Source organism: Podarcis bocagei (genome assembly GCF_964188305.1).
Source record: "Podarcis bocagei genome assembly, chromosome: 8".
Taxonomy (NCBI): Eukaryota; Metazoa; Chordata; class Lepidosauria; order Squamata; family Lacertidae; genus Podarcis; species Podarcis bocagei.
Genome location: NC_138133.1, coordinates 11,774,858 through 11,799,448, shown reverse-complemented (window position 1 = coordinate 11,799,448; position 24,591 = coordinate 11,774,858). Strand labels below are relative to the sequence as shown.

At 44.7% G+C, this 24,591-nt stretch overlaps 1 protein-coding gene across 4 annotated transcripts in view; it reads right to left on the bottom strand.

Annotated features, from left to right (window-relative positions):
* Positions 1-24,256, bottom strand: part of NFX1 (nuclear transcription factor, X-box binding 1) — a 37,106-nt gene extending 12,850 nt beyond the window's left edge. The window contains exons 1-15 of one of the 4 annotated variants that reach the window (XR_014011037.1): positions 23,355-24,256; positions 18,636-19,616; positions 16,091-16,252; positions 15,768-15,845; positions 14,520-14,625; positions 13,044-13,115; positions 10,162-10,301; positions 9,081-9,162; positions 8,771-8,988; positions 7,808-7,905; positions 5,025-5,055; positions 4,026-4,108; positions 3,401-3,509; positions 1,982-2,101; positions 840-919 (exon numbers count right to left, since the gene is read on the bottom strand). Coding sequence is in view for 3 of the 4 variants with exons in the window: in XM_081206173.1 (XP_081062299.1) it covers positions 840-919; positions 1,982-2,101; positions 3,401-3,509; positions 4,026-4,108; positions 5,025-5,055; positions 7,808-7,905; positions 8,771-8,988; positions 9,081-9,162; positions 10,162-10,301; positions 13,044-13,115; positions 14,520-14,625; positions 15,768-15,845; positions 16,091-16,252; positions 18,636-19,616; positions 23,355-23,829 (2,835 nt within the window). In the remaining variant the exon portion in view is untranslated. Of the gene's footprint in view, positions 1-839; positions 920-1,981; positions 2,102-3,400; positions 3,510-4,025; positions 4,109-5,024; positions 5,056-7,807; positions 7,906-8,770; positions 8,989-9,080; positions 9,163-10,161; positions 10,302-13,043; positions 13,116-14,519; positions 14,626-15,767; positions 15,846-16,090; positions 16,253-18,635; positions 19,617-22,594; positions 22,894-23,354 lie in introns of those variants that run through there. The other 3 variants (XM_081206173.1, XM_081206172.1, XM_081206174.1) reach the window with 3 other exon arrangements.
* Between the last annotated feature and the right edge of the window lie 335 nt (positions 24,257-24,591).

The window sequence follows — 24,591 nt, the reverse complement described above, 5'->3', positions numbered from 1 at the left end:
CATGGGCTGCCAAATACTTAAAGAGCTTTGTCAGTTCAGAGCCACAAAAAAGGTAAACACAACTCCCACTCCGTTCTCTGCATCAGCAAAAATTTAAGAGCCTTGTCACTGAGGAAACAAACTGGTTTGGCCTGTTTTTTTAAAAAAGCATCTAAAAACCTAAGTTCTGTTTGGACAATCACATTTTTATTCAGTAAGCCAAAATATGAATGATCCCTTTTGCCCATGCATGCAGACTTTCTTCTCTTTTCACACTGCACCCAAATGAAGTACAGATCTACAGTCATACCTTGGAAGTCAAACAGAATCCGTTCTGGAAGTCCGTTCGACTTCCAAAACGTTTGAAACCAAATCGCAGCTTCTGGTTGGCTGCAGGAAGCTCCAGCAGCCAATCGGAAGCCACGGAAGCCCTGTCGGACATTTGGGTTCCAAAAGAACGTTCGCAAACCAGAACAATCACTTCCGGGTTTGAGGTGTTCGGGAGCCAAAACATCAGAGTTCCAGGGCCTTTGGGATCCAAGGTACAACTGTATACAATTAACTATGGTTTCCCATTCAATCCGAACCTATTTCATCTGAACGATAAGCCTGGTTCAGATGAAATAGGACACTGTGGTCAATTGGAGTCATCTGTATTTGACCCAGGTGTACTGCAAAGAGAGAAGAGAAGGGGCTGTGTGTGCAGACAAAAGGTTCATTTAAATCTTAGCTTAATAAATCAATACATGATCTGGACCCAGCTGTACAGTGTGCAGATATGAGCAACTCCACTAACATGTACAAATATAACACAGCTATGCTTTATCTCTAAAAATGGGAAGTTAAACAGTCACACTTACCTCATGTCTTCCCATACACCATTTCTGAACGAGGTATGTACACGGTGGACACTTGTCTTCACTATGACAGGAATGATACACTGCATCCACAGAAGGAGGGAAAACGAGTTTCAAATAACGTAAGGAAATGTTTCAAGATGAAATTTCTTTAATGAAACAAATTCAAATATGTCCTTCTAAAGCCATGTATTTTAGCATTTAATATTTTTACATTCTATTGCTCAGTGCAATCAGGCAAGCAAATTTTTACATGGTTGCTCCCCTGATTGGTACATCAATTATGGCCTCATCTAAGTCACTTGGTCTGCTCTCATTTTAAATGTGGTATCATTTTACCAGTTCTCAAGATGGATTTCCTCTGAGCTTAAAAGAGGACTCCTATATTAGTGCACAAAAAATAGGCTTCACAGTGCAAACTATGACATTATTCTTTGCCAGAGCATGTCCTCCCTCTACACTGTATTGTAAGAAGGTATTTGATAGCTAATCAAATTAATTCATTCCATGTGAGGGATCATCTCGCAAACCTACTAGGTTTTATCCAATGCTATGTGAGTGCAATTCCACTCACGCAATGGGACTTCCCGTTCATGTATTCTCCCCAAATGCCGCCAAAATCTTCTGAAGAGGGTTTCCCAACTCCCTGGAGCAGATTTTAATGGTGTAACAGAGGAGAGAAAAGGAGGGGGAAGTTCCATTGTGCAGTAGAATCTGCTGTGCAAGCAGAATAACAACAACAGACGCAACCTTGTATTTCAAGCTATTTTGTTCCACGCTAATCGAAAAAATAACCACTGCCTCAGTTATTCTACTAGCAAGACAGAGGAAACTTTACCAAATTCTCTTTTATCAGGTCTCTGATCACATGAAGAGTATTTGAATCTACTTTTATTTGAAGTGAATGCCCTATTTATTCTTCTATGAATTAAGAAAACGCTTTGAAGGCTTTTACACCTGCATTTTACTACAGTAAGAAATGTTCTGGAGTTCAGAAATTAATATTAAGATTTAAGTTCAAAACCTACACCTGAATCTGCACTGTTACATCATACATTTGAAAATTTAATAGATTCATCATCTTAGTTTGGCACGGTTGTTGTAGTAGTTGTAGTTGTTAAATGCATTTTGTATGTAAGTCTTACCGGGATGATCACATTCATGAGGTCTAGTACATGAATTTTTACATTCTGGTGGTCGAGTACCACAAGGTATTGGGGGGTATATCACTGATTCACCACAGTAACACGTTAATTCCTCAAAGCCTAAAAAAAAATAAAAAAAAAAAATAGGTTGCAGACATAAACCAATGCTACAGCTTTGCTGGCACAACAGACTTTCATATATGCAATGAAAGAGCTTCCATGACCTATTATCCAACTGATAACCAATAACTGACCTATTATCCAACTGATAACTGATATATCTATAGGTAGCGGGCACTTATCTATTTTTTAGATAACGGGGTGAGCTCCCGTTGCTCGGTCCCTGCTCCTGCCAACCTAGCAGTTCGAAAGCACGTCAAACTGCAAGTAGATAAATAGGTACCACTCTGGCGGGAAGGTAAATGGCGTTTCCGTGCGCTGCTCTGGTTCGCCAGAAGCGGCTTAGTCATGCTGGCCATATGACTCGGAAGCTGTACGCCGGCTCCCTCGACCAATAAAGCGAGATGAGCGCCGCAACCCCAGAGTCGGCCACGACTGGACCTAATAGTCAGGGGTCCCTTTACCTTTACTATCTTTCTTTTTTTTAAAAAAAAGTGGGCACGAAAGCAAACTGGGGAAAAAATGGTATGGGACTTAATTGAAACTAAGGGGTATTGCATTGTGCTCAATGTAGGGGTAGATCAATCCAAAGCCCTGGTCACAAACAGCAGGGTGGGAAAGAGTAGGAAATCCACCGCCACATTCAACAATCCTGCTGCTCACTCCAAGATGGTGGTGGTGGTGGTTGTTTTTACAATTTTGCTGCCCCAGCTCAAGGCTGCCCCAGCAGAGACTCAGATTAAGCACAACTCTGGGACATGGATCTGCTTTGTACCCAGCAGATCCATTGGCGGCTCTGCTCTGCCCCAATAAAACCTTCATTTTGGGGACTTACGCCAGCTACCCACAGCAGGAATACTGGCAACCGTAGCTTCCCAACTTCCTACCCTTTTGGTGAGCTGAATGGGAGCCCCCAGGATGGGCGATACTGCCACCTGTTCCCAACCCTCTCCAGCAGCACAGATCGAGGATTGGGATTGTACTCATAATTTTAAACAAACTAATTAATTTTAAACAACTTGAGTGAAGCGAATTGACAGTGGTACCTCGGGTTACATACGTTTCAGGTTACATACGCTTCAGGTTACAGACTCTGCTAACCCAGAAATAGTGCTTCAGGTTAAGAACTTTGCTTCAGGATAAGAACAGAAATCGGGCTCCGGTGGCACGGCAGCAGCAGGAGGCCCCATTAGCTAAAGTGGTGCTTCAGGTTAAGAACAGTTTCAGGTTAAGAACGGACCTCCAGAACGAATTAAGTACTTAACCCAAGGTACCACTGTAATTCTGATGTGCACTCACTAGTCTGCCAGCACTTCTGACAATTGCCACGATGGCAAGGTTCTTCACATCTATGGATGCCACAATTGAGTTTCCGTCCACAAATCAAAGAGCACTTGTGTTCTTTGTCCTGCAAAAGAAAAAACTTGGTGGGTGGGTTGTAAGTTCTGTCATTTTATGTGTGATGTGAAAAATGAAACTTGCGCCCCCTCTTTCCTTTATATCAAATTAATAATTTATGCTTAATACTCGGTTTTTCTTCTAAATGATTTGGACTGATAAAGAAGAGTGCGACACGTTAAAGCATTTAGGATCCACAATGGGGTGATGGGAAGTCGTTATAGAAATTATGTATAAGGAAATAAACTAAGAATATGGGAATATGTATTTTTCCTTTTCTGAATGAACATTAATTTAAAAAACCCACAAAGTTTCACATCAACCTGTTCCTTGCTTCAGCCTCTAACGAAGAGTAATCAAAATGGCTTCAAGCAGATTTTTTTAAAGATCAAAACCAGGATGATTGCTTATAGCTATTATTAGCCAGCCTTCTAAATGTTAATTAAGAGTTCAAACAACTAATAAAAGGAAAAAACAATTTCTTTTTCTGCTGGAAAAAAATATTTCATTATATTTATGAACTCACCACACAGCAAATCTCATTACACTTGTGTCGTCCACATGACAGCTTCTTGTTGCATCTCTTGTCACACAAGAACACAACTTCAACTACAAATGAGAAAATACCATTTACATGATTGCTATTCATTGAAAATTACTGCACCTACCCTTAGGCTCCATGTTGCATTAACTGTGATAAGACATTAGCCCTTGCAAGACCCATATAAAGAACGCAGGCAAATCTTATTAGTATCCTGCCTTTCAGGACCCTTCCAAGGCAGCTTACAGGAAACATTAAGCTACAATTTTAAGAATTGTATCAACCTATAAAAAGTAACTGGAAAAGCAATACCATAACTCACAAAACAAAATTGCTTTTGCATTTAGCAGAAGACCTATTTAGAAGTTACTAAACATTTCAACCATGAGGCCTAAAACTTAATTTAGCTTATATGGCTTCAGTGAATGACAAGTATGGAACGCCAAAGCCATGTGGGAGTTAATGATTACTTGTGTAAGAAGCAGTATATCAATTGCAGGCAAACCTTGAGGAATATTTGCATATTTAATATATATACACAGACAGGTTCTGTTATCTGCCTGCTTGTTATGCGAAAATTCACTTATCTTCCGAGTTTGACATGGTTGTAATCCAAAACGGTTGTAATCCAAAGCGGTTGCAAACCAAGGTACCACTGTATACATATGTGGGCATATATGCAAGAATTTTGCTTATGTGCTTTCAATGACATTTCAGGAAATGCTTATGCTTTCTGAGGTGTCAAGGAGCCAGACAACAAGCAGCCATCATTAACGTTTCTTCATACAGATGGGGCTCCCAGAATTGGCTGTAACAGGCAAAGGTCTGCAAGGCGTCTCCTTCTCTTTCAATAGTCAGTAACTGAAAGCCTCAGCCAAGTGTGCCGAACTAACTTTGTGAGTTGCAACCACTGTGTTTACATGGCACACGTAGTGCTATTTCACAAGGGTACCAGCATATAACAGCCATGAACGTGTTTGTTACCTTGATTTTTGAGTGAGGCACAGGGAACTTCCTAAAGAAAAGAAAATTGATTGGATTATAGCCACATTATTTCTACCACCAGACTGACATTAAAGAAAAACACATTGCAACAGCTAATATTGCATCTTAACCATTGCAAAAATTCTCAGTGCCACATGTTCTCACTGCACCTAGATTTTCAGCATATGAAAACTGAAAAGTCTGGCTGTGATGGATGAATCCAGTGAACTGTGTGAAGGCTGAATTATTCCAGAAGCACACATAGAATCATAGAGTTGGAAGAGACCACAAGGGCCATCGAGTCCAACCACCTGCCAAGCAGGAAACACCATCAGAGCACTCCTGACATATGGTTGTCAAGCCTCTGCTTAAAGACCTCCAAAGTAGGAGACTCCACCACACTCCTTGGCAGCAAATTCCACTGTCGAACAGCTCTTACTGTCAGGAAGTTCTTCCTAATGTTTAGGTGGAATCTTCTTTCTTGTAGTTTGGCTCCATTGCTCCGTGTCCGCTTCTCTGGAGCAGCAGAAAACAACCTTTCTCCCTCCTCTATGTGACATCCTTTTATATATTTGAACATGGCTATCATGTAAGCAGTCACCTTACAACCAACAGGAGGGGACAACAATTCAGGACAGTAGCATGTATTTCACAATCAACAAGCAGAATTTCAAATATGTAAAAGTGTCTAGAGGCAGCCTCCTGAAGGACTGAAAATATCAGTCTCATGGGTTAGTTTATAAAAAAATTTAAAAAGAGATCTACTCTGTGTGGCTGCATTAGCGACTGCAAAACTCCCCTTTGAAATCAACACTACCATAAAGTACATTTGCTGCACTATACAGGCGACAGTTTATTGGAAGCTGATTTGAAATCCAAGTTTCTGAGGGACTAGCGTCTGCTGTCCGCGTCACAGACCTTTGGGGCTGAGTTAGCCGAGTATTTCTGAGCTGGCCAAATGGTCCTTGCTTGATCTGGGTACAGTGGTATCTCTGGTTATGTACTTAATTTGTTTTGGAGGTCCATTCTTAACCTGAAACTGTTCTTAACCTGAAGCACCACTTTAGCTAATGGGGCCTTCCTGCTGCTGCTGCGCTGCTGGAGCACGATTTCTGTTCTCATCCTGAAGCAAAGTTCTTAACCCGAGGTACTATTTCTGGGTTAGCGGAGTCTGTAACCTGAAGCGTCTGTAACCCGAAGCGTATGTAACCCGAGGTACCACTGTATAGAGAGCCCTGCTACTAGTCCAGCATCCTGTTTTCTACAGAGGACAACAAAGTGCCTATGAGAAGCTCACAAACAGGACAGGAATGCAACAACACTCTCCCTACTTGTGCTCCCAGCAGCTGGTGTTCAGAGGCCTGGCCCCTCTGATCCTGGAGGTAGCATATAGCCATTATGACCAGAGTTACTGATAGCCTTATCCTCCACAAATTTGAATGATCCACTTTTAAAATTGTCTTAAACTGGTGGCATCATCATGTCCTATGGAAGCAAATTCCATTGTTTAGCTAGGCAGTGTGAGAAACACTTCCTTTTGTCCATCCATAATCTCTCACCGGAGAGTATGATCTAGTGCTCACTGGAAGGACAGATCCTGAAGCTGAGGCTCCAATACTTGGGCTACCTCATGAGAAGAGAAGACTCCCTGGAAAAGACCCTGATGTTGGGAAAGATTGAGGGCACAAGGAGAAGGGGACGGCAGAGGATGAGATGGTTAGACAGTATTCTCAAAGCTACGAATATGAGTTTGACCAAGCTGCGGGAGGTGGTGGAAGACAGGAGTGCCTTGTGTGCTCTGGTCCATGGAGTCATGAAGAGTCGGACATGACTAACGGTGGCGAAGCTTCATGCTCTGACACCAGGGGTACAGAGCAGGTGGGGGCAGGGCTGGTGCGCATTCTGGGGCGGGGCGCGCCGCCTACAGGGGTGGTGCGATCCCCGCGCCCCCCTCTTCCTCCGACAGTGACGACTAAATGACTAAACAACAACAATCTCTTGCTGGTCAGCTTTATTGGATGACACTGGGTTCCAGTGTTACAAGAGAAGGGGGGAAAAGTTCTCTCTCTCCTCTTTTCTCCACATCAAGTATCAAGATATTAAATACTGAAAAGCTTATGGCATTAGGGTGCTGATCCTTAAAAATCACCCAATTTTAGGGTAAGCTGGAGGAATCGAGAGATCTGGAATTCATTGGTTCAAGCCCAATTCACCTCATCAATACTACACTTGGGGATTCTTACACCATCACATTTCCAAAACAAGAGGGAAGGGAAGCCAAATAGCCCATGGGTAAGCATTATAGCACATCTATTTTAAAAATATTTGAATACTTTCGTTAAAATGCTATGTAACACTGCCAAAAATAAATGAACCTTCAATAATTGTGGCACAAATATCTTTATATAGGAAAAAACACATCACATGGGACAGAAACGGAAACACAGTTTTGCAAGCTCAGATTAGAAGATAACCATGCAAACATAAAAAGTAGATATCATATGCTTCAGTCTTTCAAGTGCCACAAGACTGTTTTACTTCCAATATAAAAAAAATCCTTCCAGTAGCACCTTAAAGACCAACTAAGTTAGTTCTTGGTGTGAGCTTTCGTGTGCATGCACACTTCTTCAGATACCATGCACACGAAAGCTCATACCAAGAACTAACTTAGTTGGTCTTTAAGGTGCTACTGGAAGGAATTTTTTTATTTTGACTATGGCAGACCAACACGGCTACCTATCTATTACTTTCAATATTCATTCTTTATTATTTTTAGGAATTACCTTTGTTTTTAAGGCACATCTGCAGGAAATCTTTGATGTGCGAGAACATGGTCCACATTCTCCTTCATGGCAGAGGTTTTCGCATGTATGAACAGCATCTATGCATAATTAAGAGAATATGGTCAACTGAAACTTTAATACACTGGGTTGTATTTAACTAACGTGTCCTGTCAGCAAATTGGATTCACCTTCCTCACCCTACACCCTTACCAAATCTGCTCCAGAGGGTTGGACAAATCCATAGAACAGATTTAGAGGCCTGCTGGAAGAGGAGGGTGGGCGGAAAGTATTGTGGCACAGCCAGGTATTACTGCATTGATGGGGCATGGTAATGCTAATTTGGATACAACCCAGAGTAACTATGTATTGCCTGAGCAAAATAAGCAATCACAGATTCCATTCCTTACAGTAAACAATAACACTAGTTGTCCATGCTACCGCTTTTGCAACAAATTTTGAAACTTTTAACTTTATTGTGAATATATCATTCACTAGGTCCTGTGAGGTAGGTTAGACTGACAGATAATGGCTGACCCAAGCTCAGTCACGCAAGTATTTGAAAACAGGCGTTCCTAGCCCAAGTCTGGTGTTCTGTGTATTACATTGCACTAGGTCTATACATTACAAAGGTACGGTGCTCCGTTCATTTGCTCCTGTGCAGGATTCACCAGCTTGGAAAAACTGCCTTTCTTACAGCAGTTAGATCCTTTTTATCCTGGTGGCTGGAGGTGAGAGGCTGCGCAAAAGTACAACCATTTGGTAAAACACAGAGCAGCTTACAACCTCTTTTCCGTCTTCCTCCCCCAAGAAAAGTTTCTTATCTATATAGGCTTTTTCTATCAACTTGAACTGCCACCATAGAAATGCACTTTTATTTCACCCTTTTTTTAATCGTTCTGGAAGTGGCAATAAAATTCAACACAAATGAATGTTACATAGACAAGCAAGCAACATTCTAATTACCAAAGCTACTACAAGGCAGAGGTTTTCCACATGTTCTTCCGCACGATGGGATGGGATCTGTGCAGAGTTTACGTTCTGTGCACCCCAGCTCTAATAATTTATTAAGGGGCGTTTGCCCACAAGGGCAACAGTGCACTATTTGTGGCAGCCGTGGACAAGGCTGGCAAGACTGGGGATGGCATACTTGTGCACAGTTGTGCATTCCACAGGATAGTTTTCTGAAATTAAAGAAATACAATTTATCCCACGTAAGGCTACGTTAATCCACAAACGTTGACAAAACTGAGCTCAGGTTCTAAGCAGAACTTACTTGCCGCAAGTTCTCAGACAAGAGAAATGATCCTCACTTGTCCCACACAACACTTCTCGAGAGGTGCTCCCACAGTAACACACTGTACAGAAAAAAGCAATTGGGGAGAAAGAGAAACAGAAAGGGTTATCATAAAGTGAAAGGACAACACATGAGCCAAAACAAAGATTAGCCAGATCAATTGGATTGACCCACCCCACAAAAGGAGTAAATCCTACACCAATCCAGAGTGGAGTCCCTAAGACGGTTGGATGGCACCTTGTACACCTCCTTCTCGCAACTCCTGCAGCCAAGCTGGTGCCAAACGTACTGTTCTGCTTTCCTTTGGAGCACATCAGCAAGCCTGGGGGGGGGGGTGTCTTGTCTGGCAGCCCAGGACTTCCATACACACTTGCCCAGGCTTGTGCCCTGGGGAGGTCACTTCAGTGCTGTTAATGCAGCAAAAGCAACGTGGGGGGGGGGGGGCAGCAGTTACGAGTTACCAGTTTCTGCAGCCACACCAGAAATCGGCACAATTAAAACGCCATCCCCAATTGGAACCGCAAGAAATTGCACAGTGTATGAGTGGATTGTTTCATCCTTCTCATGTAAGAGTGTGATTTAAAGTTACTAAGTTGAACCACTAGGAGTGTGTACAAATACTGTAGCCTTAAAAGATGAAGAAAAATAGCAACCTTATGAACTGCATGCAGCTGTTTAGTGACTGGACATTTAACTTCAGAGGAGAAAAACATGTTTTGAGTCATTTTAGTGACCAGCTGCTCTTTTTAGTCTTCATCACTAACTTAAACTAAAGGAGAATGGGAGAGGGAGAACACTATTCTTCTGATAATACTCCCAATTCCCTAGCTATGTTCTGTTTTCCTGATGGAACAATGGTGTCTCCAGCCCTGTTGCTACTACATCATTTTGTTACTGTACTTCAGTAGCTCTTCTATTTCTTCATGTCAATCCATGAAAAGGTTCAGGAAAGCCTAACAGAATTCTGAAGCATGTTGGTCCTACATAATCAACAACTCCTGGAAGTTTTAGTACTATTTTATTAGAAATTTAATTTTACACATACACACACACCACTCACCTTGTTTTACAGTCAATTCACACGGCTGGCATTTTCCTGAATGGCATATCTGGGCACAGCTATGTGTACCACAATTCAAAACATTCCCACATATATTAGTACACTGAATTGCAGTAGAATGCCCACAGCGAACTGAATGGCTGTAGAAGAAAACTCAGTCAGTCATCAGTTGCAGCTGGCAAGATTAGAATACTGTGTTTATAGTTTAGGCTATCACCCACATTCCCTCTGAATGTGACTACATATATTTAGTAAAGGAGCTGTTAATATTAACAGGCAAGTCCCTTTAGGCTTTAATATATGCTCCATTGAGGGTTTTGCTAAATTAAAGGGAGAATAATTCCATAATAGTGAAAACCACAGAGATCTTTATTTAAACAGGAAAAATGCTTCCAGCACCCGCAGTACCAGCGTGTCTTAAAGCATATACTTTTGCACCATTTGAAAATGCAAAACTATTCTTTGCAATTATACAGTTGTAGCAGCACACAGCAGGTTACACCAAAATGTAACTTTAAAGTGGCAGTTATTTTGTCTCAAATAAAATGCCCATGCACCCTTTCTCAAATGCAAATTTGATACAATTAGTCTGAGTTCTGTGTGTCTAAAGAAGCGTTCATCTGCTCACACAATTGGGCATATGCTATCTAAGAGAAAATACTTTGGGGGGGGACCATTTCCATTTGGTTCTATTTGTCATCTGTGAAGTAGTTCAAATGGCTTTTATGCAAACAAAAGGAGATAATGCAGCATTTCAGTTAATTCATTTGTACCTATAACAAAGGGCGTCAGCTCAATCTGAGAAGGTAGTTTGCAAACCTGACACAAAAGAATTAGAAATTCATATGTACATGAAATCCATACAAATCATGGTGGTTGGGGTGGATAATAAGAAAACCTCTTAGAATGGTAAAGCAGACGAGTTATCTAGCTTAGAAGTTATTTATTTAACTCCAAATGAGGAATATGTTGCCCTCCAGGTGTTACTGAACTCCAGTGCCCATCAGCACCAGCCAGCACTGGCCAGAGATTTGGGGTCAAAGTAGCTTTGAGTTCCTCTCCAAGCCCCTAACACATTCTCATTTAGCCCAAGTTTGGCTTAGCATGATGTGTGAACCAGGCTCTTCTAAGCCTGCCCTCCAGAGGGTGCTATAGGAATATACCAATGAGATTTCAGCTTGCCATCTTGCAAGTAGAAAAATTGGAGTGTTTTGCCCAGTACATATGTTAAAATTTAAACCATGTTTTCCAAGCCAACTTCAAACCATTTTTTTTTCATATGCCAATTTGCAGCTAATTCGCAATTACTCACATACTGGCTGAACTGTAGGAATCAGCCATGGTTTACTGTGATGAGAAAGCAACACTGGCAATTACAGTCTTCTTGCTCATGAGCAAAGTGTCTCCTCAACAGACTTTACCACTAGCTCAAGAGACAGGGTAGGCATCCCTGTCTCTCAGTGATGGGGGCTGCGATTCCCATCAGTCCAAGGCAGGTCTGCTAGCTGGAGCATTCTGAAATAGCTATACATCTGGCCCTGACCTCATTTTGCAGTATTTGGTTTCTGTGTACCTGGGAGGATAGTGGAACTGCAGAGAACTCATCTCAAAGGTCAGAGCATTTTGGCAGGGCTGTGTCCTCCAGCCAGGAGAGCCCTACATAAAGTACTGGTGGTTCTCTCATCCCCACCCCAAACACCCTGTTTCTGATGCTGCAGGGGGAAATTGACCTGGCATTGTTTTAGTTTATCTTTTTCTTCTTTAAGGCTGCTCTCAGTAGCCATGCTGATTTATAATTCAAGTACCATTGTGCATGCCCTTTTCCATATAACCAAACAAGAGTCTATCCAGATAAGACTATTTTCAAAGTGAAGGGAAATTAAGTCTAAAAAGGAAATGGGGGGTGAGGGTTTAATGCAATTTCAACAGGACAATCTAATCTACAACTCTGAATTGTAATCATACACAAAATGATTATATAGCATACTATGATACACACAGAAGCAACACAAAACTGAAAACCTGAGCTTAGTGGGCCTTACTATATTTACCTTTTACTATTTTTCTTAGTTTTAATTCGTGGGACAACCTGAGAAAAAAACACCTTAAGAACAATAGCACCAAATATTGGCAACTTCATTTTTACATTAGCAGCAGCAATGAACAAAGAAAACTCGAGGGCCAGCCCATAAATCACATTCCATTTATTTCAGATGTATCAAAATTATCTATGAATTGTCTGGAAATTCTTACTTGACAGGAATCTCACACAGCAGGGGCACGATTAGTCACAATAGGAAGAGTTATTTGTGGTGTACATCATAAAGACAGCAGGCAATTGCTAGGCAATCACAGCAGAGAGGGTGGCATCTATTTCTGATGCATTTTGCTGTACAGCCTGTAAGAGCTTGTCACTGTACATAGAGAGACCACGTACAGAAAGATTTGCTTATTGCAATATCCCATTGAAGCTTCATATAATATTAGTTTCTATGTCATGCTTTCCTTCTCAAGTAATTTTGTTTTTCTTCCCTAACAGCACCCTTCCATATTTTCAAATTTTGGTAAGAAGAATGATTGCCATTAAAAACACTGGCCACCAGCCAGAGGAGGGCACTGCAGTAGACAATCCAACTACACAGGCATCTACACATGGAAGAAGCATGTATACTAGGAGATACATGCCATTAAAATGGCAGCCAGCCAATTTCCTAATTATATGGACCATTTAAAAATATTATTTTAAATAAATACTGTATTATTTTAAATTTTTCAGATTCTTCGGAGACATTACAAAAAAAATAAAATACTAAATTATTATTCTGTGACAGGCCGCAAATAAATCTTAAGCTTTTTGCAATAAAGTCTAAGTATGATCTCACCTTGTGCGTCCACATTCACATTTTTTGGTCATAAAAGCAGGACATGATGGGCAAGGTCCTGGATGGCAGAGTCTGAAAAATGGAAGTATTCAACAGAATTTAAGTTTTGTAACATTTTCATTTCAATCTGATTCACAAAAGTCAGCAGTTATCCTTGTACGCTGAAGTTAAGGCATCATCAGAACTTTACTACACGGAACGTAATTTAATAATTGCAGTGTTGGACACAATACTACCATGCCTAACACAACACAGAAGCCTAGTTAAGATATAATGATGATGTAATGTGTATGGGTTGCTCATGCGTAAGTTGCCACCTCTCCAGGCTTTGTTGCCTTGCTAAACCTTTCAGTCTGGGCAGCCCTTCACTTCGTGGCTGCCTTAGTCGCTAGCAGAATCCGTCAGTGGGCGTTTCTTAAATCTTTTCCAACATAAAAGTTGTTTGACACCCAGTCTCCTCCTACTCTCTCTGCGCAGAAGTCTTCTGCGCAGGGTGGGCGTGGGTAGCGGAAGACCCGTGCTCTCCCCGCTGGTGTCTGGTGAAGAGTCCTGGAGCCCTCTCGCCGATTCCCCCATCAGCCCCTCTATATCCCTGGTGTTGCGCTGATTTGCTTCCCCATCTGCGGAGCTGCCTCTCTCCCTGCTGGGCCCTTCTCCAGCATCATTTGAGAGCCTTCCCTCCGCCTCTAGCTCCGATGTCAGTTCCCTGACAGATGAGGAACAAATCCCCAGCTGTCTTTAGAATATCAGGAGCAGTTATTTATTTTAGAGCACAATCATTTGATATTCTAGTTAATTGTCAATTTTCATTTAACACTCACCCATGGTGAAAGTTAACAGGGAAAGGGCAAAAGGATTTCACACCCTAAAAGGAAGCGGCTGGATGGGAAGGAAATATATGACCCTACAGCTGCTTATCTCTAACATGCAACTAAGTGAACCCCACCATAAACGTTTGCACCATCTCAGCAAGCCCCGCTTACGATCTCAGCAGAACCACTGCTGTGTCCAAAATGCTGCCGTTCACACTGGCTAGGCAGGCAAACGGGGAGGCCAGTGAAGTTGTTCTTTTTCACTGCACAAGCTCCAGGGTGGTATAGCCAAGAGGCCAAGGTTGGGCCCATTAGCAGTAGCTGGACCAGCTTAGCACCCGGTGGATTCTTGGCCAGTCAAGCTCTGTGTTCTCCTCATCCGCTGACCCTGAAGCTCCATTTTGGGGAGTTGATACTAGCTACCACTAGTGGGGATACCACCAGTGATAGCTTCTGCCCACCATTTTGGCCAGTGCAGCAAAGACCTTCACAGTGGCACCTGGACAGTCAGCTGCATCCTAGCTTTCTTCAGTGCAGTGGATCAAGGGTTAGGACTGTTCTACCCACCACATGCTTTTGCAGAACTAAAGCAAAAAGCCCTGCTTATCTTTCAAGAGTTAAGGCATATAATCTAATGCGCTGGGAATATTGAAAAAATACTTACATATTACATAAATGTGGACAATCTTGAGCTGATCTTTTCTTTCTACAGAGTTCTCCACAGCTATGTGGAATTTCATTTCGATTCCATTCAGGATTTTTTACCCTACCTATAGGGAAAAAAAACAATACAGAGAATGTTCATTTTTAAAATCAATCAAAGACAGAACTATATTAAAGCTTTCAAAGATTTCCTTTTTTGTGATTACTCTTAATGAAGTTTTTTTTAATTCAATCCTCTTTTACATTTTACAACAGGTTTTTAAACTTACATGAGGACAATATGACAAAATTCTTCCAGCACACATCACCCTTCTCTTCTGTCTCTAATCCATTCTTTGTCTATGTATATATGTGTGTTTGTGCATAATATGTATTATATCCATTCAAGAAGTATGCACAGAACTTCATTTCATGTACCTACAAATACAATTAAGGTTTCCATGCTCCTTGCAACTTTAGCCCTACAACTTCATCCCCTCACCCCTCTCCCCACTACAGGCTCATTCAACACACCTGCCAGCTATTAAAAGAACTGGAAACAATCATCTACAGCCATAATCATTCACATCCTATTATAATTTTAAACATATGTGATTCAGTCTATGCTTTAAAAGATGGAGCTGAATGTTTCCATAGTGACAGCAAACTGTTCAGCAGCAGACATGATGGCAGCATCCATACCAGAAGGTGCAAACGGTATTTCTTAAAGATCTTTATGAAGACAAGCAAATGAAATGTGTGCTTGTGTCAGTATGTATGGGGGCGTGTATATTTATGTATGTATATATTTAAAATGTTCAAATATATACTGTATATTAAATTTATATGCTACTCTTCAGTACTGCTTTTCTCAAGGCATGTAATACGTTGGGCAAATCCCCTAGTGTAAATTCCATCCTTTCTAGTTTTTTAGGTGAAAACAGTAAACAAACAAACAAACAAACAACCCTAACATTAAAAATATTAGTTAACTTAAGGAAGTGCCCTTCTCTTTTGTGCAACTACCTGCCTTCTGAAAAGCCTCTTCAGAGAAGAGGGGCTTCTGAATAACATGGGATGGGAAGTAAGTGGAGTATAATAGATTATGTTTACTGTTGAAAAACAAAATGAAAACAATAGCCATATTGAGTTACAAATGCACCGGAAGGTTCGTTATGCCAAGCTGGAAAAATGAAATCAAAACGAACCCATATCAGAATGATGAAACTTTAAAAAACATTCAATATTCCTGACTCTGAAAGACACTTACCACAGAAACAGGTGTAAATATTAGGAACTTGGGATGAAACATTTTGACAAGCAGGGCACCGCCAGCCACTATTACCATCTGCAAAAAAAATGAGGAGGCTTTATAATTCTCAATCAATTTCAGGATGTATTTGATCACCTGAAGTAATAAAATATAGGAAAAACCATTTCTTGAAAAAAGTCTCATATAATACAGTACTTCAATAAACTTGTTTTACATAAAGTTAATTGAGGCTGTCACACAAGATTATGTACAACTATCTAAAAGCAGTTAAGCACAGGGGGTCTTATCAATACATTTAGCAAGTTGGAGGAAATACTGACCTTCAGTCTGTGCTGCTGGTGATCTTGCCCACTTCTTAATGCAGCTCAAGTGGAACACATGATAGCAATTCTGACAGCTCCACACTGGGGCCACCACACGGATCACATCACAACATACCATACATTCATATTTTTCTGAGGTAAGCTGCTCTATCAGAGACCCTAAGGAAGATATTTTAGGACATATACAAACATTATTCCAACAACAAAGAAGTCCTGCGGCATACTAAACAAATGTACAGCGGCATAACAATGCTTTTGCCTTCAGTTACCAATTTGTGAATGGTATTTCAGGACATATTCCTTTATTTTTGAATCTTATCTTGCATAACCATCTCCCCACCCTACCCAAGGCCCATACCTGTATTTAACATCAAACACCTTCACTAGCCATTCCAGCCATTTGATGAACAAAGGTATCCAACAGCTCCTCTCCCATCTTGTCCCTCGGACCACTCATTGTCATCCCACCACCAATCCCCGTGCTCTGAGCCTTCTTGCCTTGGTGGTTCCCCAGCTGGTTCCTCCCACCATTCCTCTGCGTCCAACTTCTCCCCCCCCCAGCCCCAAAGAGCAGCGTACAACCTCTCCCTTACAGAGGGGTTGCGCGGGGCTATGGCACAAGCCAAGGCAGTGAGCAGGATGGATCCCGCTCACTGTTTTGGCTTCCTCTTTAGCCCCACGCAACCTCTCCCTGCTGGGAGGGGCTGCGCAGGGCTAAAGAAGCCATAGCCCCATGCAGCCTCTCCCTGCCGGAGGGGCTTTCCCTGAAGCCTGGAGAGCGAGAGGGGTCGGTGCACACCAACGCCTCTCGCTCTCCAGGCTTCAGCGAAAGCAACGCGAAGCCTCTGGAGCGCGGAGGGAGCGCTCCCTCTGCGCTTGGGAGGCTTCGCGTTGCTATCGCTGAAGCCAAGGAGCCTGCATTCACTCCATAGGACGCACACACATTTCCCCTCAATTTTCTGGAGGGGAAAAAGTGTGTCCTATAGAGTGCAAAATACGGTACATTACGAGAAGCAAAAAGTGTCATATTGCCAATAGGCAAGGTGACGCTCCCTCAAGCACTGAATATCTTTTCATCTAAATATCAACACTATCTCATCAGTGCAGCAGGTGTCCTGATTCTCTGTAGGTACGACTTTGCAAATGCAGAGTGGCTGTAATTGCCATGAAACAGCAGGCAACTCCAAAACACCAGTCTGCTCAGCAGTACTACAAAGATGAGAGACTTTGCACAGCAAGCGCTGCTGACATTACAGTACTACTGGCACACCTTTCCAAGCAACATGATGTTGAACTTCAGGACATTATTTGTTTGTTACAAACAGAGCATGTCATTTATAACCTTAGTGGTTAAACGTGTTCTATCTTTAAGGAACACTTCACACACTGACTCAACTACAGTGGTACCTCGGGTTACATAAGCTTCAGGTTACAGACTCCGCTAACCCAGAAATAGTACCTTGGGTTAAGAACTTTGCTTCAGGATGAGAACAGAAATCGTGCTCTGGCGGCGCAGCGGCGGCAGGAGGCCCCATTAGCTAAAGTGGTGCTTCAGGTTAAGCACAGTTTCAGGTTAAGAACGGACCTCCGGAACGAATTAAGTACTTAACCCGAGGTGCCACTGTACTGCTGCAGATAATCTGAGGCAAATTCTAGTTCATCCATGTTAAGCCTCACCACTTTGCCACATGTGCACCAAAACACCCTGGTGGTTTGATAGTGCACAAATAATTGTTATGATGAGCAAGCTACGTTTCAGAAAAGCTTCTCACAGCACAATCCTAACCATGTCTACTTAGAGGTAAGCCCTACTGAATGCCAGGTGCATGGGGCTAGGACTGCGAAATCAGACATTGTTGGTCTTTCTCCTCTGAGGAACTCCTGAGGTGGTTCCAGGGAAACTTCCATAGCGTTCCTCAAAATCACCAATATACCATTTGGAGATCAATTAGGATCACTATTCTGATATCACACCCTATTCTAAACCCAGGAAATTAAAAGCTTGCCTGGTGCAATTATATACCACACAATTAATCAAGTTCACAACTGAAAACCTAGGAATATATACAATCAACTGCAAATAAATAACAAGTACTGTAAGCAATTGACTCAGCAGCTGCACCAGCACACAAATAAGCGTAAAATCAGCATAAAACCAACATCTGGAGATCCACAAGTTTCCTATCTCTGAAAAGTTCAAACAACAACAACAACAACAACAACAAAGTTTCAAAGGCCAGAAACAATTAAGGCATTCACCTGCTGCTGAAAAGTTCCCATTGTAAACACTATATCCACCCATCTTTCTGACATTCATTTTTTTTGCCCTGTTCCAACATTGCAATCATAAGGCATGTACCCTAACTTATTTTTTCTCAGATGTTTCCTACATATACATCCAGAGCACTCATCCATACAGCCAGCTTCTAGCATTTTGAATAACAAAGCAGAGCACCAAGGAAAACCACTTTTGTAAAAGCTAAAGGAAAGCACACAAGTGGACTTTCAGGTCCTCAAATGGATTAAGAATGGAGAAATTTACCTGTATGAGTTTCCTTGCTCTTTGGTGCATCATTTTGCTTTTTCCAGCGCCTACTTTTATATCCATCTTGAAGGACAGGTTTTCTCCCATCACGTGTACCTGATTCCTGCGCTGGCTGTGCCTGTGCCACACTCACTAAGTTTGAACCCCTTTCACGCAGCACAGATTCTCTCTTCTCACTGGTGCGTTCTTTGGGAGGATGCGGAAGGGACGCATTCTTAACATGTCTTACATGTTTGCTCCTAGATGTATCTTGCCTTTTGCCAGTCTCTTTATTCCACATAGGCTCCCTAAAATATCTGTTTGCAAAGGGGTACTTTCTCCGGGCAATGCTATTGTCAGAAAAGCCATCAGATATTGCTTTTCCAAGTGATGCGTCAGAAGAGTCCGACTGTGTAAGATCTATTGCTGGTATATTTTCAAAGGGCTTGTCCCTCCATTTAGAAACTACTCTTTTATCCCTTTCAGGAGGATGTTTCTCCTTTTCCTTCAATCCTCTTCCACGTGAATGCATCAAATATGTCTTCTTTGGCTTTGCTCCTCTATTATCTGCAGTAGCAGCCTCCTTTTCACTGTCTGAAGAAAAATCACTGTATTCTCTTGGATTCATCCTTCGTCCTGGAATCAATCTGCTATCTAAACATTGAGGATCTTCTGAATTCCCTGCATTTGTCTGCTTTGCCTGATTTTTGCCATGTGTTCTATCATTCCTTGATCTCAGCCATCGCTGACTCTGTAAGTTGCGGCCCTTTGTTTTACCCATACTGTTGAACAATGAAGAATCTGGTTGGCTTCTATGCTGACTCTCTAGACTATAAAAAGTATGCTGATCTACAGGAGAATTTTCATATTTACTGTGAGCAGAAGGTGGTATAGCCTTTCTGTCCCGATTTGATTCCAATCTGGATTGACTGTTCCAGTTCAGACTGAAAGTTTGCCTGTCTCTTGGAATGAAGTCAGTTGCATCTGGATTTAACACACCTAGGAAAAAGGAATATATATTGAAAAAAAGCATTTTGCTGTTCAGCAAAACCCAGAATGAACTAACTGGCCAAGTGATGTCAAAATACTGTAGCCTCTTTTGGGTACCTTTCAGGTTTTGGGGGAGAAATTGCTGGGAAACAATGCAGGACACACTGGCATGTTTTTGTTTCATTTTGTTTCTTTGGTAAAAAGATCAAGACCACAGTACTACATTTATCACAATTAACTGATTGATTGCAGTATTAAGCCAAAGCCAAATAACTACAGTGGTACCCCGCAAGACGAATGCCTCGCTAAACGAAAAACCCGCAAGACGAAAGGGTTTTCCGATTTTTAGAGGCTTCGCAAGACGAATTTCCCTATGGGCTTGCTTCGCAAGACGAAAGCCCATAGGGAAATCTCCCAGACCTGTCCTGAAGGCTTGTGGTGGGAGGTCCGGGAACAGAGGAGAAGGCGCGCAGCGCTTCTCCTCTGTTCCCGGGGCTTGCGGTGGGAGGAGGGTTTTTCCTCCCCACCGCCAACATTCAGAACAGCATTCTGAATGTTGGCGGTGGGGAGGAAAGCCCTCCTCCCACCGCAAGCCTTCAGGACAGGTCCGGGAACAGAGGGGAAGGCGCGCAGCGCTTCTCCTCTGTTCCCGGACCTGTTTTGAAGATTTGCGGTGGGAGGAAGGTTTTCCTCCCCACCGCCAACATTCAGAAGGCTGTTCTGAAGGCTGGCGGTGGGAAGAAAAGCCCTTCTCCCCCGCCAGCCTTCAGAAGAGTTCCCGGAGGGCTGCCTAGGCTGCGGATAGCAGCATGCTGCCCCGCGCAAGGGGCGCTCTTAAGCAGAGCGCCCCTCGCGCGGGGCAGACATTCGCAGCTTGGGGAGCCCTGCAGGACTTCCCCGCAGGGCTCTCCAAGCTGCGGATAGCAGCCTGCTGCCCCGCACGAGGGGCGCTCTTTAGCAGAGCGCCCTTTGCGCGGGGCAGACACCTGCAGCTTGGGGAGCCCTGCAGGACTTCCCTGCAGGGCTCTCCAAGCTGCGGATAGCAGCCTGCTGCCCCGCACGAGGGGCGCTCTTTAGCAGAGCGCCCCTCGCGCGGGGCAGACATTCACAGCTTGGGGAGCCCTGCAGGACTTCCCCGCAGGGCTCTCCAAGCTGCGGATAGCAGCCTGCTGCCCCGCACGAGGGGCGCTCTTTAGCAGAGCGCCCTTCGCGCGGGGCAGACACCTGCAGCTTGGGGAGCCCTGCAGGACTTCCCCGCAGGGCTCTCCAAGCTGCGGATAGCAGCCTGCTGCCCCGCACGAGGGGCGCTCTTTAGCAGAGCGCCCCTCGTGCGGGGCAGACATTCACAGCTTGGGGAGCCCTGCAGGACTTCCCCGCAGGGCTCTGCAAGCTGCGGATAGCAGCCTGCTGCCCCTCGCGTGGGGCAGACATTCGCAGCTTGGGGAGCCCTGCAGGAGTTCCCCGCAGGGCTCTCCAAGCGGCGGATAGCAGCCTGCTGCCCCTCGCGTGGGGCAGACACCTGCAGCTTGGGGAGCCCTGCAGGACTTCCCCGCAGGGCTCTCCAAGCTGCGGATAGCAGCCTGCTGCCCCGCACGAGGGGCGCTCTTTAGCAGAGCGCTCCTCGCGCGGGGCAGACATCTGCAGCTTGGGGAGCCCTGCAGGACTTCCCCGCAGGGCTCTCCAAGCTGCGGATAGCAGCCTGCTGCCCCGCACGAGGGGCGCTCTTTAGCAGAGCGCCCCTCGCGCGGGGCAGACATTCACAGCTTGGGGAGCCCTGCAGGAGTTCCCCGCAGGGCTCTCCAAGCTGCGGATAGCAGCCTGCTGCCCCGCACAAGGGGCGCTGTTAAGCAGAGCGCCCTTCGCGCGGGGCAGACATTCGCAGCTTGGGGAGCCCTGCAGGACTTCCCCGCAGGGCTCTCCAAGCTGCAGATAGCAGCCTGCTGCGCCTATCCGCAGCTTGCAGAGCCCTGCGGGGAAGCCCTGCAGGGCTCCCCAAGCTGCGAATGTCTGCCCCGCGCGAGGGGCGCTCTGCTTAAGAGCGCCCCTCGTGCGGGGCAGCAGGCTGCTATCCGCAGCTTGGAGAGCCCTGCGGGGAAGTCCTGCAGGGCACCCCAAGCTGCAGATGTCTGCCTCGCACCGGGCAGCAGGCTGCTATCCGCAGCCTAGGCAGCCCTCCGGGAACTCTTCTGAAGGCTGGCGGCGGGACAAGGGCTTTTCTTCCCACCGCCAGCCTTCAGAAGGCTGTTCTGAAGGCTTGCGGTGGGGAGAAAAGTCCTTCTTCCCCCGCCAGCCTTCAGAAGAGGTCTGGGGACAGACTGTCCCTGGACCTGGTCTGAAGGCGGTCTCCATAGGAACGCATTAATTGATTTTCAATGCATTCCTATGGGAAACCGTGCTTCGCAAGACGAAAAACTCGCAAGAAGAAAAAACTTGCGGAACCAATTAATTTCGTCTTGCGAGGCACCACTGTACAAGCACTGAGGTATATGTGCTTTTCTCACACAGTATACCATTATGACATTCTATATATTGTCAGGGTATTTTATATGAATCACCCTGAGACCCCCAGGTACAGGGCTGTATATAAATTCAATAAATAATAATAATAATAATTTATCAGCTACATTTTATAAGCAAATATCCTTTGGTGTGCATGACTTATACTGCTTGTTGTGCAGCAACCAAGAGTCTCAACACACATCTTGCTGTTACTATTACAGATAGGAATTTATTTGCTTCAGCAATAAAAAAAATTCGGCAGCTCATCTCCGTACCCTACTCAGGAAATAACATTTTGCAAACAAATTACGTTCTATAAGATGCCTATTTCAAATAACCTTACCGTAAAGGTCAACTACAAAAGTGGACGGCGGGGGGGGGGGAGGGGAGAAGGGGGAGAGAGAAAAACAACTATCGCAACAGCCCTTCTGCTAAAATTAAATTCTGCCGCTGCCCCCCGCCCCAAACTGCATCCCCGCAGTACATACTGGCAAGCCAAAAGAATCAACGTCTCAGTGCTGCATTGCAAACACGGGTAATCATATTCGGCTTCACGGTATTTCGGGATGATCTGCTCCCGCATGGGGCATTTCAACGGAGCCCTTTCCCGAGCTCCGGCGTTTCCCTGCACCGAGGGGCTCCTGGAGCTGTGTGGATGCTCCTTTCCGCGCTTTTTGCATGAGCGTCACGACATCTGTTGATGCGAGATGCACTGCAGCAGCGGCGGCGGCGAAAGCTGAGGAATGAGGACCGTCACCACCACCACCATGCAATATTGCAGACTTCTTCCAGGCTCGCCGCCTCGCGCTTGGGAATCACGGATGGTGCGCCCTCCCTCCAAGCTGCTCGGAGAGCCCGGCGTACAAGTAGCACGAGCAGCGCGTTTATGCAACCGATGCTACTGCCGCCTGTATAACACCCCCCCCGGCCCGCACACACACGCCGCCGCCGCTCCTCTCCGGTTGCACTCACGGAAGCAAGGCGAAAACTCGCCCTTCCGACCTTTCCCGTCCGAGGCCTTGTGCCCGGCGAGGGGCTAACCCGGGAGGAGGCGACGAGTTCCCCTCAGGAGCGGGAAGCCAGGCGGCGCCTTCGCCCCCCTTTCCCCACCCCTCCGGCCTCCCAAGTCGGGTCCTGTCACACACGAGGCTCGCATTTTTTCATTCCCCCCACCACCACCATCCAGGCCCGGCGGCGGCAGCGGCGGCGGCTTCGGCCTCCCGCCCGCCCGCTCTAGCCATTCCTTACCTGAGCTTGGCAACGCCGCCTCCGCCATGCCGCCCGCGCCACGCCGGCCAAGCCGCCCCTCACACAACTCCGCGCCTCTCCCTTCCGCGACGCTGCCCCGAGGAGCTCCCGCTTGCCCCGCTGTGGAAGAAGGCGCGCAGGCGCCGCGCTCCGACCGACCGACCGCCCACTGCCTCCGCCTGGCGCCGCCCCACGGGCGATGGCGCCCCCTTCTTCTTCTTCTTCTTCCTCTTGCCACAACTACCTGATGCAGGCCGGCCCAGGCGGGAGGAGGCCGCGTCAGGACAGCGCTGACGAGAAAGCGCAGGCCCTGCTGAGGCTCCCGCGCCCAAAATCCAAGTCGGCTGCCGACTTTTCCTCCCTGAATATTACCCACGTAGAAACAATAGGAATCAATAATAGGCACCAGGAGTGCTTTTCCCCCCGAGGGGACGCATACCCCTAAACATTTTGTGACTCTTAAGTTTGGCCTCATTGAGGGGCCAATATGAGTAAGAAATGAGAGTATCCTTAAAAAAAAAGAGAAAAAGCTCTGGGCACCAGTATATATTTAATACAGTCTCCCTCAGAAAAGAGACGGGGGAAATGGAGAGGGAGCATTTCAGTGCAATGATAGTTGCTCCTCAGGAGAACTTATAGTCCCTGCTTTGTCTTTGAGGTTGGGACAACCAAAATATATTATGCTCTTAACAATACACACACACACATTATTTTAAGTAGCTGGTATTCAGGTCTGAAAGCAAACAAAAGTCATGGCAGTTGTCATTTCTTGCCTGCCTTTCATTAAAAAAAAAAATAAGGTCCCCGAGTCATATGAAACTACAACATAGAACATACAACAATCCTCCAAAACAATAATTCCATACAACACATTACAGGATAGTAAGATCAGGTCTTTGGTTTTTAAAGGTCAAGGTAAAGATGTCTCCAGTGCTTTTTTTCTGGGCAGACGCAGGGGGACGCATACCCCTAAACATTTTGTGAATCTTTGTCCATTTGTCCATTTGCTGTATTTATTTTTCCCAATTTGAACTTTAAAATGGTGATTTTCTTGAGTCAAAATGAGAGTACCCCTAAACATTTTTTTTTAGAAAAAAAGCACTGTCTTCATCAATCAACAAGCTACAATCACATGGTGCCAGAGACACTTTCGAAAATTATTTCTTTATTAAATTTGTCAGTCGCTTTATCTTGCCCAGCATAACCCAAAGCGATCTACAGCTAAGCAAACAGACAA